This window comes from Anabrus simplex, chromosome 3, assembly GCF_040414725.1.
Source record: "Anabrus simplex isolate iqAnaSimp1 chromosome 3, ASM4041472v1, whole genome shotgun sequence".
NCBI lineage: Eukaryota > Metazoa > Arthropoda > Insecta > Orthoptera > Tettigoniidae > Anabrus > Anabrus simplex.
In genome coordinates, this window is record NC_090267.1 from 263,254,555 (window position 1) to 263,273,683 (window position 19,129).

General features: G+C 39.3%; 1 protein-coding gene across 2 annotated transcripts in view; it reads left to right on the forward strand.

Annotated features, from left to right (window-relative positions):
- Positions 1 to 19,129, forward strand: part of S6kII (Ribosomal protein S6 kinase II) — a 362,049-nt gene that overhangs the window by 294,652 nt on the left and 48,268 nt on the right. For both annotated transcript variants that reach the window (XM_068226656.1, XM_067143003.2), the window contains exons 12-14: positions 3,555 to 3,713; positions 3,802 to 4,040; positions 12,353 to 12,470. In XM_068226656.1, coding sequence (XP_068082757.1) covers positions 3,555 to 3,713; positions 3,802 to 4,040; positions 12,353 to 12,470 — 516 coding nt within the window. The remainder of the gene's footprint in view (positions 1 to 3,554; positions 3,714 to 3,801; positions 4,041 to 12,352; positions 12,471 to 19,129) is intronic.

Here is a 19,129-nt window from a genome sequence, read left to right on the forward strand (position 1 = left end):
ATAGCAAGAAAGGGTTTATTTTGAGAAATAGTGTTTAATGTTCATTATTTTAAAAAGTGAACTCATATCCTCGTCCTGAGGTGGTGCAGCTCTTTTCAAGCACACCCTCCAGTGGAGGTGAGCTGCATGTACCATTTTAACCACATACTAGCCCTCCTGCCATTCTTAAATTTCTGGCAGTACCGAGAATTGAACCTGGGTGCCCAAGGGCGGGAGCTAATAGTGCTAACAGTTATGCTACAGAGGCAGACATTTTCATTAGTGAGAGGAGTTTAACTATTCCTCACTCTGCTGCTCTGAAGTCTTATCGAGCAAGTTGGCTACGTGGTTTGGGTTATGTAGCTATGAGCTTGCATTCAGGAGATGGTGGGTTTGAAGCCTGTTGTTGGCTGCTCTGAAGATGCTTGTACATTGTCTCTCATTTTCTCATCATGTAAATGCTGGGGCTGTACTTTAATTAAACTCACATTAGCTTCCTTTCCAGTGCTATCCCCTTGTCATCACCGTACCTGTCTGTGTCGGTGCAACATAAAACAAAAAAGAAACACAAATCCGTCTTGGTTAACTTGTATTCTCAAGCAGTATGTTACAACACTGCAATGCTGTGCTATTGCTCACAGCCACATCGTGGTCACTATTGTCAACGTCTTCTCCCTTCAGACTGGATAGCTTGTAGCCACACACATGTTGCATTCATTAGTCATGCGTTGGAATCTGGGTTCACAGGAGATGATAAACTATTTCTCAGTATTACCATCAGTGTTATCATATCCTCCTCATGTTAGAGACCATGATCATAAAGCACTCCTTTTTTTCTGTGCTGTCTAAGAAGTTATGTTCTATACCTGGCAGTAGTTTGTGCCATAGCTCACTAGTGTTTGTGTTTTGACCAACTGCCATACTTTAGATATGTCATGAATGGTATCAAACACAACTATTTTCTGACACCATGGTGTCTCCTCTTGCATTAGCTTTCTCATGAGACCTATTCAGTAAATTTAATTAAGTGACAATATACTTGTGCATGGACTGGATAATACACCTTTGTTTATAGGCTGGATTATGGAAGGAGAATTTGTTTTGTTATGATCAGGCCATCTTTGGACACTGAGTTGATCTAATCAGAATGTGAAAGTGCATTATCAACTACTACTACTACTACTACTACTACTACTACTACTTCCCCCTGTGGGTGGGAGCGGTATACCCTGCCTGTCATAAGAGACAACTAAAAGGCTCACAGGGGTTCTTAACTTGGGAGCATGGATTGGCAACCATGGGGCCAGTAGCTGAATCCTTGCATTGCTTCTACTGACTTGTGCCAGGCTCCTCACTTTCATCTGTCCTATCAGACCTCCCTTGGTCAATTCTTGTTCTTTTCCAACCCCTACGGTATATCCGACCTCCCTTGGTCAACTCTTGTTCTTTTCTGACCTCTGCGGTATCCGACCTCCCTTGGTCAACTCTTGTTCTTTTCCAACCCCTACGGTATATCCAACCTCCCTTGGTCAACTCTTGTTCTTTTCCAACCCCTACGGTATATCCGACCTCCCTTGGTCGACTCTTGTTCTTTTCCAACCCGTACGGTATTAGGTGTCAGGGTCTAGGGAGTCTTTCATTTTCATGTCCTTCATGGCTCTTGTCTTTCTTTGGCCGATATCTTCATTTTTCAAAGTGTCGGACCTTTTCAATTTTTTCCCTCCGATCAGTATTATTAGAGGATAGTTGCCTAGTCTTCTTCTTCTTCTTCTTCTTCTTCTTCTTCTTCTTCTTTTTTTCAGAGTTCCTTACCAGGTGCTCCTTATGTCAGCCTTTGTCACAAATTTTGTGTGGTCTCCCCAAATGGAAAAATCCATCAAAGCTTGGAATTCCTGTCCAGTCTTTAGTGTTCTCAAGCCATGATGTTCATCTCCTTCCAACATCTATCCAACCCTTTATTTTGACTGGTACACTGTAGGAAGATCTGGTAACAGTCATTTCTGAGGATATGCAGTGCTTTATTGTTTCAATGAGTTGCTGACGTACCCTTACCTTTTGAGTAGTTCTTCATTCATTAATCGAGGAACCCATGATATCTTGAGCATCATCAAGTGGGTCCATGTTACAAAACCTTCCAAGCACTTCACTGATATACTCTTGAGTGTTCGAGAATGGTTACTTAATTGTACTTCCTCTTAAAACAAAAATCACCACCACCACCACCATCTTGATGGTCCATATTTTCACACCATGTAATAAGACTGGTCATGTACAGGGTCTCTCATATAAACTAAGACCGAACGCACGGTGCTTATACTCTGTGTTACGGCAGCTGCCTAAGTCAAACCTACGTCGCGCGGCCGCCCTGCTTTAAGCGTGTATACAATCTTATATGAAATCTTACCTTATAAAAGATGCTGGAAGTGTCATCTTCCTGGGTTGTACAGGCATTGTATCTACTAACCACATTCTGGCTGAAGCGAGTGAGTTCGGCCACGGTAATGTTTCTGATTTCATTCGTAATATTTTCTTTTAGTTCCTCCAATATGTGAGGATTTGTTCGATAGACTTTTTCTTTCAGTTTACCCCAAAAGTAAAAAATCACACTTAGATCTGGAGAACGAGGGGGGAAATAGACCAGCACTGATCACTCTGTCTGCAAACACTTCCGAAATTGTAAGAAAAGAATCTTCTGCTGTATGAGCAGGGGCTGAATCTTGTTGAAACCATCCACACGATTTTTCTTCTTCCATTAACTGATGGAAGAACAGCATCAAAATATCTTGGTACATCTGTGCATTTACTGTTGTCTCTTAAAAAAAATAGGCCCAATTATTAGACTTGCGCTAACAGCACACCACACACCAACCTTCCTATCATAATAAGGGACTTCATAAACACCATTGGCATTTTCTGTACACCAATAGCGAGAGTTATGACTGTTCACATGACCATTAAGACGAAACCAGAACTTTCACATACGGTGTCGCAATGAACTGTCTCACCATGTTAACAGCTGAGATTCAGACTGGTGACTGACGCTTGCCAGGTCGAACACGTGCAGGCTGCTTGGAAGGTCAAGACTTATGTGCGCACCTCCCATATCGGAGCTTACGTATCGAAGAGTAAAACTGCCGCTTCGACTGTCTTAGTTTTTTGAGACACTCTGTATAGCATTCGACTATCCTTTACCTAGGTTTTAAATGTAGATGGTCCTTACAAAGGGAAGAGGTTTTTTTTTTTTCCTTCATGCTGTTGCTATCCTCTTTTTTTCACTTCTCCAGCAGTGCACTGCCTTTTCTGTTTAATTTTGTAACAATTTCCTACAGGTTACTAGAATAATCTGCAAACTGGATAATACATGCACGAATAATCGGGAGTATACTGCTATTTGTAGTAAACCATGGCTGCTGCTTCCCAAGCCCAGACCCCAGTAATTACAAAGATGCACTTCAGCACAGGCACTACTGACACACAGAACAATCGACTATGATGTTCCATGCCCTTTGCGCGAAGCAGCACATAGTAGTTAAAGACACTGATGAGAGCTGTTGATGTGCATTTCTTTCTTACAGGTGTATGAAGATGACCGTTCTGTGTACCTGGTAATGGAGCTGATGCGTGGGGGAGAGCTCCTTGATCGCATTCTCAGGCTGAAGTACTTCTCAGAGCGCGAAGCTAGTGCGGTCATGCACGTCATCGTGACGACGGTGCAGTATCTCCACCAGCATGGGGTGAGTAGCTCACAACCTTTTACCATCAGAACATCCGCCAAAGATCAGAAAGAATTCTTTCATTATGACCTGTGCTATGTCGTTGCAGGTAGTCCATAGAGATCTTAAGCCTTCAAACATTCTTTATGCCTACGAGTCTGGCAACCCAGAGTCACTACGGATCTGTGATTTTGGTTTTGCGAAGCAACTGCGAGCAGAAAATGGTTTGTTGATGACTCCGTGTTACACAGCCAACTTTGTGGCCCCTGAGGTGCTTAAAAGACAAGGCTACGATGCAGCCTGCGACATCTGGTCCTTGGGTATCTTACTGTACACCATGCTGGCTGGGTGAGTCTATTGAATTTCACAGTATGTGCTTAGGATCTTAAGATTGTACCAGCAGTTCTTGTAGCTGGGATTGTGGACTTGATCCTCACTAAAGTGGGTGATTGGTGGTGGTGATTGTTGGGATTATCAACCCCTCTTTAGCCTCATACGAGGAAGAAGAATGAGTGTATCCACTACAGAAAATGGAGGACCGGGCGAGTTGGCCATGCGGTTAGGGGCGCGCAGCTGTGAGCTTGTATCCGGGAGATAATGGGTTCGAACCCCACTATCGGCTGCCTTGAAGATGGTTTTCTGTGGTTTCCCATTTTCACACCAGGCAAATGCTAGGACTATACCTTAATTAAGGCCACGGCTGCTTTCTTCCCAGGCCTTTCCTATCCCATCTTTGCCATAAGACCTATCTGTGTCGGTGTGATGTAAAGCAAAATTTTAAAAAAAATTAGTGGAGCACCACAATAGACTTTCTAAGACAGCAACTGAGAATTGACCTGAAGATGGTTGGTGTGTTCTAATGCTCAGGCACTTGAATGAAGTCCATTGGCCATAATGATGGGCGGGTGGTCATCTTCATTGATATATGTGCACCATCTGTGATCAAGTAGTTAATTACTCCTTGACACAGTGTATGTGTTTCTATGTCCAGTGTGATGGCTGCATGTTAAATGTAGTGTACCGAGCTCGATAGCTGCAGTCGCTTAAGTGCGGCCAGTATCCAGTATTCGGGAGATAGTAGGTTCGAACCCCACTGTCGGCAGCCCTGAAAATGGTTTTCCGTGGTTTCCCATTTTCACAGCAGACAAATGCTGGGGCTGTACCTTAATTAAGGCCACGGCCGCTTCCTTCCCACTCCTAGCCCTTCCCTGTCCCACCGTCGCCATAAGACCTATCTGAGTCGGTGCGACGTAAAGCAACTAGCAAAAAAATGTAGTGTAGCGTGGTGATGATGATAATGAGGTAGGAATAGTGTGAAGCGTAGTGTCAGAGCATACTTACTCCTATCGAATAATACTAATGGGTCTGCTTTAGATATGGTAAGGGACTGCATTTCATATTTTCTCAAGAAACTTTCAACAACCCAGTAAGTGTGTCACATCATGCATAAAATTACAATATTATCATCATCATTCCACATTTCCAGTTATCCGGGTACTGTTGGCAAGCCTCTTCCATTCTGTCTCATTGAGATACGTTCTGTTGTTAATGATGTCCTCCATTGTCCTTCCCTGATCTGCAATGTCCATCTTTACGATGTCTGTTCAGTGGGTTCTTGGTCTTCCCACCATCTGTTTTCCTGTCGCATGTCTCTCCAAGTTAACATAAACTGTCCTTGTTGGCTCCATCCTCATTACATGCCCAAACCACCTCAATCTGGACATGCTAGCCCGATCTGACAATGTCGTCTCAATCCTAGCTTCCTTTCTAACCAATGTCCAGTTTGGTTTTTTTGAATTGTGGACCTAAGGAACTTCATCTCAGATGAAAATTACAAAAGGGGTTCAAATTGTCAACCTCCAACTTAATTATGGTGAAGAGAAAATGGTGAATGGTCAAAGATATGTATTATCCGCACACTTTATGTTGGTGCATTTACACCCTAGTGCTGAATCGCTCGACCTCGGCGATCTTCGAGATTCGTACTGGCAACCTTTGAAACACAAACTATGGATCGCTTAAGCATCGTTGTGCGACATCTGGTGTACACTTTACGTACTAGTACTGTTGTTGTTTACACAACAAAGCCAAAGTATAGAATTCATGCTAGGAACAAGATTCACATCGAGAAATGTTTTATAATGTTATATAATGTGTATGTGACATAGTTGTTGGCTTAAGATGATAACGGTTTAGAAACTTCGTATCGATTGATCATATTCTCGATTCAATTCAGATTTCATTTTCCTTCGGTTGGTAGCACTATCGATACCGGGACACCTCCCTCCTTACTCCTCAACCCCGTACACAAATGCACCAACATAAAGTGTGCGGACTATAGTTGTATGCTCATTATTCAAGTCACTCTGTGGATTTGTGTTATTAAAGTCCTCCTTTGATGATAAAGGAGTCTCAAACACCATATGTTCGATAGTAACCCAAACAAAAATGTTGACCTTGGAATAGCTCCCCTCCCCCTTTCTACCTCTCCATTGATCTGGATATGTGATATCTAGGTATGTGTGCACATTTTCATCAAAGTTAAGATGCCAAAAACAATCTAAACAAATCTGATGCCCTGTAGTACCTAAACCATGCATTTCCGAACATTGGTCCCCTCTTGAAAAATTACCACTTTTTCATCCTGCACTACATATGAAGTGTTATCATTGTAGTTTTAAATCGCCCTATACCAACTTCCATGTATTCATTAGCTAAGAAATCTCTATAATAATGTGCTCGTTCCTTTTGGCTCTCCTTGGGGACTTTTTGTGCCAGGGACTGAGGACCATAATTAATCACAGTAAGACAACTTGTTAGTATAAATCTGGTTGTCAGTGGTAAACTATCGTAAGTGATAATTCACTAACTTTATGGGAGAGCAGAAAAAAGCTGCTGAGACGCATATGTTATTACCTTTAAGGGCACGTGTACGTGAATTATTTTCAAAAAATTGAATTTTTTATTTTCATGTATTATTATTCTTTGGAGTTCTCTCTTTCAGAATATATAGTTTACATATGTTAGCAAGCATATTTTGTCCTAAATGTTGTTTTTAAGAATGTCTACGCTAAGTAGCCAAGCCCCTTTAAATGTCAAACATTTGAAAGTGTCATAACTTTTCCACCAGTAAAGATATCGGAAAGCGGTAAGTAGTATTTTATCGAAAGCTGCCCTGCGTAAGAATTGATTGCTCTTAGACCTGCCAGCCGCAATGTGCTAGGTTGTAAACAGAAGCCAGTATTGTATTGTATTGTATAGTAGCGTGCATGAAATTCTCTATTTGTAAACATCCAGCATTTGCCTGGAGTGAAAATGGAAAACCACAGAAAACCTCCTTCAGGGCTTATTAAAACTGTACTATAGCTTAGCTATAAGGAGAAACCAGGGTAATTTGGAAGCTATGAGAAAATCTGTATGGGCTAGTTTAATTCACAAAGCATCAACTGATGACCACCCACAACACGTGGTATGTCCTCCAGGTCCAGACTTCTGGTGTGGGTACCAGATAGCAAAGACAGAGGGTAAAAGATTATTGTCATAAACATCCATTACCTTATGTTGTTATTGAAGCCATAAAACCTATTTATATAGATCTTAGTGCGAAAAATCTCTTGGAAAAATGTTTACATGGACGAACACAGAGCCCTAATTAGAGTTTCCATCATTGCATTTGGGAACGTGTGCCAACAAGCTTATTTGTAGGTCTTCCTACCCTAAAAATGGGTGTATTGGATGCAGTTATCTACTTCAATGCAGGTGCTGCATCTAGATGTAAGGTACTGGAGTCTTTTAAGAATATCTCCAGGGGAAAATACGGCATCAGCATTAGCTGCAATTGGTCGTCGTAGGGTAATTGATGCTGAGAGGGCTGTATTTGAAAGCTCTAAAGAAGCCAGAACAAATAGTAGAAATAGGAAAACACAGCAGGATGATGAGTGTGTCCTAAATCATGAGGAATTTGGAGCTGGAATGCATCGAAACTGTAGGGGTTGGTCACAAACATAAATTTTTACTTTAATTGGCTCTCCTGAAAAATTGTATTTTTTAAGAATATTTATTTTACTATCTCAGTAACCGTTAATGATAGAACACTGAAATTCGGCACACAGTTTTAGTGTGCTATTGTCTGAAAAGTAGACTACAATCATGAACGTAGCTCTTTATTTATGAAAAATAGACCAGAAAGTATTCAACAAAATTTATGAAATTTTAATAACAATTTTCGAACTTTTCCCACAAAAGAACCATTTTACTGCATACCATGATTGTAGTCTACTTTGTAGCTACATGCTGTGGGTAGCATCTGTAAAAATATCATTCATATCACACAAGTAGTTTCCGAGTGTACCCTTCCGACAGCTTGGAGTGATTTTGCAATCTTAGAAAACATCACAAGAAATAAACTCTCATAAAAAATTAACAATGAACATTAACCAACAATTAATGATATAACAACAGTCTACAATGTTCATTCATTGCACATAATAATATTTGTCCACCTAGAACAAGTATATCTGTTCAAATTATGATGGAAAATATAGTGATTTTGCACTATTTTACTATGGTCTTCACAGACACGTGCCCTTAAGCCAGTCGAATCAACATTTCTGACCATGTTAAACTTCGTAAGACCCAATGCAATACAGTATGCTGCAGACTGCGTAAGGCTGAACTATTGTACGTTCACTTACCATTGTTTATCGCTAGTTTGTCCTTGTACATACGATAGTATCACATAGCTTATCTTCATTACTGCAAAACATACACTTATAATACACACATACAATATAAACCTCCAAATCATCGATTTTGCATTTGATAGTTCACCTCTAACATCCAGAAATTAAATATCAAAATGGCACACAAGATGCCCGGTGATGGTCTCACACCAACATATGTAAATGCAGTTACATAGAAACATTTCCATAAGTCCAGAAAATTAAGATACTAGACTGAATTCACGAGAAGAACAGAACCCTTAACCAAATTCAACCCAGAAGTAACATTCATTAATACAGACATGTGTAACTTACATAATATTAACAAACTGAAATACAGTGAATGCTTCAAATCCTACATTTGGCAGACTGATCAAAATTTCAAAACATTGTACACAGAAAACATCAGACTACGCACATGTAACTTAGAATTTGCATTTGCCAACACTTTCCAATAGGCAACATGCAGACTTCAATGGAAATTCTCTACATTAGCGATAAATGACCAAGACTCATCCTCTCAGTTGCTGAGGACAGTTGTTTCCAAATGGTCGAAAAGCATTCCAGTTCCAGTTAGGTAATTCTGCAGGGTGTTTAATCTAAGTCTTCCTCGCAGCCTATATAGGATGAGAGGAGCATTTAAATGGGTAGGGGAGAGCGTGCAGCGCCTGGCAGTTTAATAAGAGACTCATGGTAATAAGCTCCATGATTGAGCCCATATACGTGCTCAGAAAAAGAAAATAAACAAATAAAAATATTGAACTAACCAGATGTGGATTATAAGAAAGCTTTCAACTCTATTGAGATCTAGGCAGCACTTGAAACAGTCGATAGAGCCAACATTGAATCCAGATATACAAGAATAATCAAGTACATCTACGAGTATGCAACAATTCACATCCAAATGTCCATTGATTTTCTTTAGTGAATATACTACTTAAACAATCTTAACAAGTAGCGTCTTATAAAAAGAAATTAGAATTCATTACACTATCTCTTTGTCAATAATCCAAATGGAATTCAATTGTCTATAAACTTCGAGATATTATTTATACACTGTTAATCATGGATCTGACATGTTCGCATATGTGTGTGTGCCTGCACATAAAGTTTTAGTTCTTCCTCCTTACGTAATCAGGAGCTAGTAATTGCAGCACTATCTAATCCTGATCTGTATATAACCTATTGTTGTTTGTCATTTTTTCTTCTAGATTTGTTTATTATAATTTTTCAAAATCTGTTGTTACTTTTTCATGAACTTTTTCTGTTTTGCAATATATATTATTTTACTATATTTGGTAATGTCTGTTGTATTTGGAGTGCAACTCTGTTGCAGACATGTGTCATAAATAAACAAATAAATAAATAAATAAATAAATAAATAAATAAATTGAAGAGGACCGGGTGACAGATGATGTTCCATGAAGGGAGGCGCCACCAGACAGGGTGATACCATCTCACCCAAACTTTTCACCTTAGTGCTGAAAGATGTGTTCAGAAATCTACACTGGGACAAAAAAGGCATGACCATTAATGGAAAATATCTGAACCACCTTCACTTCGCAGATGATGATCTCTTCATAATTATTGCTGGTTAACTTGAAACAAAGCTGCAAGGATTTCAAGAAAGCCTAGAACCTAGAGAAAACTAAAATTATGAGTCCAAACGGCATTCAGGTTATGATCAACACTAACATCATTGAGAAAGTTCAGTCATATATGTAATTGGAGCACAAAATCAAATTTGGGTGGGACAACCAAATGGCTGAGTCACCAGAAGAAAAGGCTTGAGTTGGGTACCCTTCCACAAACTCAGTTACATTCTCTGAGCCACAGGAGAAAAGTCTGTGACATTTGCATTCTGTCACAACCTTTGGGCTCAAAATTGCTACTGTTGCAAAGAAACGTACTGTCAGACTTGGTCTGCTAACGAAATGCAGAATGGTTGATGCTGGAGAGCAGCTTATGAGACAGATTCTGAAGTGAGGAGATCAAGAGGGGACAGGAATCACAGATGTGGTGGAGTGAGGGGTCATGTGGAGAGATATAACCTTCAGTGGTCCAAAGCAATGGTACAGTGGATTAAGCCAAGAGTCCAGGAGAATCACCCAATCACAGGCAAGATGGCATGATGACATCAAACATCATGTATGCAATACATTTCAAATTGCTAGGCCTGTTTTGATGGATATGACTTACTTTTTTGCAAACTTAAATTATTCTTCCACCTAATCAATACTCATTGCTTATATCATCGAATAGTACTAGTTTCAGCTGTTCATTGCACCCATTCTCAGCTGAAAATGAAAATTTTTCATTTTCATTTTTTTTCATTGTTTCCATTCTCAGCTATTCACCATGAATTTGTTAGGACACAATATAATTAAAATTAAATAGGGTTGAATCCCGTAAGTTAAAATTACAAAATACACATATATACACGTTTAAAAAGTTCAGACATTTAAAACTTGGAGTAATGGTCTTATGGATTTGAGTTCCAAAATGAGACTATAGTTATTCAGAGAATTCATGAAACTTGATATTTAAAGATATTCAGTGTAGCTGCATTCAAAATCAACGCTTAATCAAATGAAAGTGACATAAAATGTCATTGTCTAATAATCCCGCAAGAGAATCATTATAAAAGTATGAATATTAAAAGACTGTATCATTTAAAAAATGAAATTCACAGTATTGATACATGTAAAATCTATTAATTGTTGAGGTACATGCTGACTTCTTTATAAATAAAAGGTTCAATCTTCTTTAAGTTATAGTTAATGAAACATATCCCAGTGTTTTGAAAAGAGGGTCGTATCCGTCCATAAATGCGTTAATAGGGGATATTCTTCAAGGTTGCTGTGGGAACACCTACCACAGCTGTCAGTGTCAACAGTACCTTTTGTGTATATATGTGCATTTGTTTTTGTATTTTGTAATGTTTACTTAAGGGATTCGACCCCATTTAATTTTAATGATATTGTGTCCTAATAATTTATGATGAATAGCTGAGGATGGCTGCAATGAACAGTCGAAACTAGTACTATTCAGTGATATAAACTATGTATTGATTATGTGGAAGTATAAATTAAAATTTTTAAGGAAGTAAATCCAACATCATGCCAGGAGGAATCGGTTTCAGACTGCCCAGCAGAGGACAGCATAGAAGAAAATGGCAGAGACTTATGTTCAGCAGTGGACATCTGTGGGCTGGAGAAGAAGAAGAAGAAGAAGAAGAAGAAGAAGAAGAAGAAGACGAAGACGAAGACGACGACGACGAAAAGAAGAACATTAGAAACATTTTTGTTCCATTGCAAGCTGATAAACATGAAACGCTGCTTTCCTAACCTAATCTCTGAAGTGATTCATGTAGGCTGTGATGCAGTCATGCGTGTATGTGGTCTAACGTCTCCCATGTGAGAACTGTTCTCCTATGCTCTCTTGTTTAGTATGGAACCGGTACTACGGCACTTTTGAGTAAGTTAATTCATGTAAAGTTTCCATGGTACAGATGAACTGGGGAGCTGATTGTAAAACTTGTAAGGGTATTTTTTAACTGAGTTTTCCTTCTTCCAGAAATAGCAGTCGACGAGAAATACTCTCTGAGCAAGATTGTACTTAATCATCACAGTTATATACCGTACAACACGCCTATATTTTCCAACTGATCGTCTCCTAACTAAAAGCTGGGAATACCACTGCTTGTCACAGCTGTAATCTTTCAACTGGTTCTTTTCAGGTGAAGTTACGACACAAGCCAGATGGCTACGGCTGGTGCGGGATTTTCATGACAGCTTGCTATGAAACTAGTAATTAACTCATTCTTATCAGAGTTTCTGTTGAGAACATTGCCGTAGAGGTGTCTTTCTTTGTCCACGTGCTCGGTACCTCTATGAAGTTAGGAGTTGAACATTATACTTTATATTCTTCTATTCGCAGGCAGACACCATTTGCTAACCATGCTGCAGACTCTCCTGGTGACATCTTGAGGAGGATTGGAGAAGGCAGGTTTGATCTGGAATCTGGCAATTGGTTGTCGGTGTCTGATGCGGCAAAGGTGAGAATTTGTCCTCAATTCTTCCACCATTTACTTGTTCTACTTTTTAAAATGTACTTAGTTAGTTAGTTAGTTAGTTAGTTAGTTATTTTGGGGCTGTTAGTGCCAATAGTGTCTGAGGACATGCTCGGCTCGCCTGGTGCAGGTCTTTCTTTTTGATGCCCATTGGTGGCCTGCACGTCAGATGTGGGATGACCAGGGAGAGGGTGAAACCTGGTGTCAGCACATAAACTACTCCTGTCGAATAACAAGGAGTCTGCTCAGAGTTTAACATCTCCATCCCACGGACGAATCATCAGCAGCAGCGCCATATGCCCTCGCTGCATATTAACACAGTGGAGAGGTTTGGAATTGAATCCAGGCTTTTGGCACGCAATATAGTGATTAGTAGGGGGCGGATTTCTATGACCAGTCATATTTTTTCCCTTAACATTATATCTTATAGTCTTGTATTTTCAACACGTTTCCAAGCATGATAATCAAAATTAAACAGGTTTCATTGGGCATATAAATGCATATTTTGGCTTTCTTAAGTTTTATGGCATATTTTCAACAAAATATCATTATAACGGCATATTTTGGTAATTTTCATTTTAATTTCGTATTATAAAAATCAGAATAAGCTGTAGAAATTATTTTTCAGGATAGACTGGAATATACTACTGAAGAACCATTATAAAGTATTGTATGGAATGTTTCTAACAGGTAGGAGCTATTGTTTGCTAGCTGGGTCAATTCCTGGAAACCGGGCTATTGTTTACACGGAAGCAGAGGCAATTCTGCAGTTATTTGTCGTTCTTATCTATCCCCTTCCCCTTCCCTCTTCCACCTTCAACACACTGAATGACCTTGGTCATTAGGGAGCTTCAGTCATTCAGTTCCTTTCAATATGCCTAAAACGAAAGTCTCAATTTGTGGAAAGTTGCGAAGTTTTGTTCGCGAGTTCGGTGAAAACATATTCAGTACGGATGGAGTGAAATTATTCTGTAAATTGTGTGAGGTAAAAGTTACTGCCGAAAAACGCTTCTCTGTGCAACAACACTGTAATACTGTAAAACATAAGAATTGTGTAACTAGATATTCTGCACTCGAAAATAGGCAACGTCTGCTATTCGAAACCCCGACATCAAGTTCACAGTGTTCACAATTTTCACAAGATCTCTGCAAGATGATGCTTCCGTCTAATATCCCTTTAAAGAAACTTAACAGCCGAAGCTTCAGACAGTTTCCTGAAAAATATACAAAGCATTCTGTTCCCGACGAATCTACTCTCAGGAAGGACTATCTGACCCCTTGTTATGAAGAGATATTGGATATAATAAGGCGTGGCGTGGGAGACAGTAAGATATGGGTTTCAATAGACGAGACCACAGATGTGGATGGAAGATATGTAGCAAATGTGATCGTTGGCACGCTGAAGGAAGACCGGCCTGGAGATACGTTCCTCCTGACATGTGAAGTGCTAGAGAAGACAAACCATTCCACCATTGCAGTTCTCTTCGACAGTTCAATGAATCTGTTGTGGCCAAACGGGGCAAAGAGAGAGCACATTTTTCTACTTGTAACTGACGCTGCTCCGTATATGGTGAAGGCAGCCAAGGGACTTAAAATCCTATACCCGAAAATGATACACGTGACATGTGTTGCACATGCCTTGCGTAGGGCAGCTGAAGAAGTCAGAAGTAGCTACCCTGAAGTTGATAAATTAATATCGAATTGTAAGAAAGTGTTTGTCAAAGCTCCACTTCGCGTTCAGAAATTTCAAGGAGAAGCAACTTCACTACCCCTACCTCCCAAGCCAGTTATAACGCGATGGGGGACTTGGCTTGATGCCGCAGTGTACTATTGCAACAACCTAGATGTCGTGGAGAAGATCGTGAAGACTTTTGATCCTGCAGAATCGTCCTCCATAAAAACCACTCAAGATTTATTTTCAAGCACTACATTAAAAGCGGACCTGTCTTATATAAAGTCCTATTTTAATTCTTTATCTGGAGCAATCACGTAACTGGAAGTTTCAGATGCAGAACTAAGCGATGCACTGGATATTGTAAAGTGCATTGAACAGGAATTAAAGCTTGCGAAAGGGACAATAGCATCTAGGGTGTGTAGAAAATTAGAAAATGTACTGGAAAAAAATAGTGGACTTGTGTATCTGCGCGGAATAAGTGACATTCTTTGTGGAAACCCTTCATCTGCAGATTTCCAGAAATTTTCTCCAAGTGATTTAACTCTATTCAAGTATGCTCCCGTTACATCATGTGATGTCGAAAGAAGTTTTTCTCGCTACAAGACCTTACTCAGCGACAACAGGAGGGGATTCTCATTCAACAATCTTAAGATGCATGTGGTCATAAATTGCAACAATTCTGATAATGTAGACTAGATCAGGTATGAAAGTTTCATTCAAATAACATATGTTTTGTGTATAAATTAAAACTGATTGAATATTGAACAGTAAAATTGACTGTAGTGTTTATGTCTTCCACAGAGTCCGTCTTTGCCTAGGAATATGCAGTGTAATCTTAACGAGTTCTTGAAATATTCATCATTTTAGTTGATTTTGGGTTAGAGATTTCGCAGAATTAAACATTTTTTAAACTGTAAATTAATTTCAGCCTGTAGCAATCGTAATAAAAGTGCTTCTATGTAACGTAGATGCTATTCATTAAGTCATATTTTGAATTTTATAGGTCATATTTTTATGTTTTTAAGGTCATAAGTGCATACATATTTCATACATTTTTAGGTCATATAAATCCGCCCCCTAGTGATTAGAAATTGTGTATCTCCACCTCTTCTGCCTTGTTGACCAACATTCTGATAGTAAATATTTTTTTCAAACAACGGGACTAACAGCTAACGAGGGTATCTATCATATGATATAAACTTCATGCCTTAACAATCATGGCAACTAGACGGGCAAGCTATTTGTTCTACTGTCATAGTGATCAGGGTCAAAGGTGTAGTTTTCAAATACCTACTTAGTTGTGACAGCTTTATGAGCAGTTTCCCTTTCAGTTTTCCCATATTGCAGAAAGTGTTTTCATTTAGCATTTTCTTGGATTTTCCATGTATCCTGAATGTAGGTGTGAATGCTTATTTTGGAGTTGCTGTTTTCATTTTTCAGTATAGTTTATCTACCCCTGTCAAGGATGAGTTGTAGAGATCAGCGATGGATCCCAGGTAGGAGTAGGGTATTTCTTTCACTTGCTCATGTCCTCTTTTTCTTTACTATTAAAACTGTCCTCCTTTACCCAAAGACCCTATAGCCCTAGAGCATCAGGTTTTGTCTTCATTTATAGAAGGTAAATTAAGGTAGCCAAGACAAAAAGAATACAATTTACACCATTTACAAAGTAATTCCATTCCTGTTCAGAGTCCTGGGAGACCAGTTTGAATCAAGCACATGACTATGTGCTTCAACCATTGTAATGGGCTCTACTATGGGCAGTTAGTTAGATGGTGTAGTAGTTGTATCTTTATGCCCTCCTCCTTTTTCTATTACTACAGATCATTGTAAACCTTGGCCTCTTCAGCAGTCTTCCGCCATTTATCTTAATCCAATGCTAAAGCTTTCCAATTTATATTGCCCATTTCCACAAGATCTTCAATGACTCGGTCCATCTATCTGGTTCTTGGTTCGACCTTGTCCTCTCTGTCCCGCTGGATTCCGATTTAATATCTTTTTAGTAAGGTGGCGAGCTTTGGTACACTACCCTACCCAGAGAGAATGTGGAAAAGGGAATGGATGAAGAAGAAGAAGAAGAAGAAGAAGAAGAAGAAGAAGAAGAAGAAGAAGAAGAAGAAGAAGAAGAAAAGATATTTTTAGGTACTTCCATATCGCTCATCCATGCTATGTGCCCAGTCCACCTCAATCTGGCTGATTTTGCTATTCTGGTAGGCATTTTCTCCTCCTCTCATACTGAAGTATGGTAATTATGTTTAGGAAAATCCATTCCAACTCACTGCCACCTTGCTTAAGCAGTTCTGCTCTGTTGCTCTTTAATTTCTTCATGGCAGTTCTCACTACTTCTAGAGTTGGTGGGCTTATATATTTTCATCGGGGGTCATTTTCTCCGTGTACTGTACATCTGTTGAGTCTCTTTGTATAATTCTGAAACTGAGGAGTTTATAAAAATCTCGGTGCCATCTTTCACAAATCTCTTTCCATCGGGCTAGTTGGCTGTGCAGTTAGAGGCTCACGGCTGTGAGCTTGCATCCGGGAGATAGTGGGTTCAAATCCCACTGTCGGCAGCCCTGAAGAGGTTTTTCTTTGGTTTCCCATTTTCACACCAGGCAAATGCTGGAGCTATCCCATTGTTGCCATAAGACCTATCTGTATCGGTGCGACGTAAAGCAAAAAAAAAAATATTTTCCCCTGCTTCATCCTTTATCAAGCTAGTTTTGCCACAGAAGGGTTTCTGTGCAGCATTTACCTCTCTATAGAATTTCCTTGCCTCATTTTGATTCCTCTGAAGTTCCATTTCTTTGGCCACGAACCTACTACGCTGGCATAGCAGGGGGAGAGGTGACACTCCCACATGACACATCCCAGGTGGCGGATAGGGGGATCCTAACCGGCTTGCCGGCGGAATTGTGGGAAATAAAATACCTCTCGCAGACCAAACACACAACCCCCTGTGGGTGGGGGACGCAAATGAAGAATACACCCACGGTATCCCCCGCGTGTCGTAAGAGGCGACTAAAAGGGGCGGCCAATGGATGATCAAATTAGAACCATGATACTAACTTGTAATTAGTACTACCACGCAGAGAACAATGTGGGTCGCTTTTACTTGCGTATAGTGCCAGTATGTTAGGTACACAATAGGTTTGTGATTAGTAGCGACAGTGTGTGCTCATTACAAGATATTAGAATCATTCTGTATTGACGGTTTTCACTTTACAAAGGTGAAAAATTGAGTGTATCCTCCTAATTCAATACATCATATATTCCATTATTAGACAGAGTAATCTAATGTTTCGGCTCATTTGAGCCATCTTCAGTGATAAAAAAAAGGAGGGGGTGAAATAATTTACATAATACAAGCTAAAAAAAATGCCAAAAACATAATAAAGGAACAAATGAGAAAACAAAAGAGAGCCTAGACGGAAACAAAATTAGCACAATATACAATATTTACATCATCATGTGGAGCAAAAAACAACTCGCTGCAATAAAATTCAGTGAAACAGTGATTAATACAAAACATAATTGAAACTAAAAACTGTGTTAACCTAAGAAGAAAAGAAATGAAAACAAATTATACAGATGGAAATGAACAATAAGTGCACATAGTAAGGTTGCGGACCTCTTAGTTTACAAAATATTGGTTTTGTAACAATACAAAACAGGATGAAATCACTGTCGAAAATTCAGGCAGAAAATCTTTGTAGAAACCCATCAGATCAAATTGGCTAGGAGGGGAGCGGGAGCAAAATAGTTTAAGAAACCAAGCCTGACATAACGTGCAGGCGAAAAGTCTGTGACAAGGAAAAAACACTAATGAAATTTAAAGCTTTAGAACAGCAGCATTCTCAATATCTTCTCAATCTGGCGGTCCCATTCTTGATTATCGTTTCATAATGTTGGCTGGTTGATTTGTCTTATTATAAAAGGTCGGAAGGGCCATGACATAAAATTGATAGGTCTTCCCATTGGGTCACCAGATTGAGGAATCCTTGCGGATATCTACATCGATCATTTAGAGCATTCTCACATCATTGGGAAGATTAATGGCATTCACACTGGACACATTTTGTAGATGACACGTTTGTTATTTTAGACTCCCGTGTTACTAACAGCAACACAGTACTTGAATTTCTCAACTCAATTGACCCACATATAAAATTCACCATAGAGTCAGAAAACAATAATGCCCTTAGTTACCTGGACTTAACCATTAGGCACAACAGCAACAACACTTTATCCTTCAAAATATACAGGAAACCCACCCACACCATCAGTACCATCTATCAGACCTCTGTGCACCCAGACATACATAAAAAAAGCAGCTTACAATAGCATGGTCCTCAGAGCATTCACTGTTCCTTTATCTCACAAGAATTACAAAAAAGAAATTAATACTATTTACAGTATTGCAGAACACAATGGTTTCAGTAGAACCTTCATCAGCAGAATCATCAGTAGATATAAGATCAGGCCCAAGACTACCCCAGAAAAGATTCTGCTCCTAAAGAAAAGTTTTCCACATTCACTTTCAATAATAGTAGCATTTACCAAATTTCTAATGTTTTTAAAAAACACAACATCAAAATAGCATATAGAACCTCCCACACCAACTCCAAGTTCATTTTCAATCCACACACTGTCAAAAATAACAATAACAACATTAATAAGAAATATTTGAACTCCAGAGTTTACGTATTAAAATGCCAATCCTGCAATTCCAGCTATATTGGTCAAACAGGCTGCAATTTTATCATAAGATACGCCGAACATTGCAACGCTCTCAAATATAATCGTTTTTCAGCTATGAGTGAACATTATAAAGCATCCAGCCACGAATACACTTCAACAGATAAAGAACTTAAGATCTTCCATTATGAGCAAAAAGGCACCTTGCACAATGTTCTCGAGAGCATCCACATCGATGTAGATCAGTTTATGAACCCCTCTTACAATTTAAAGTCAA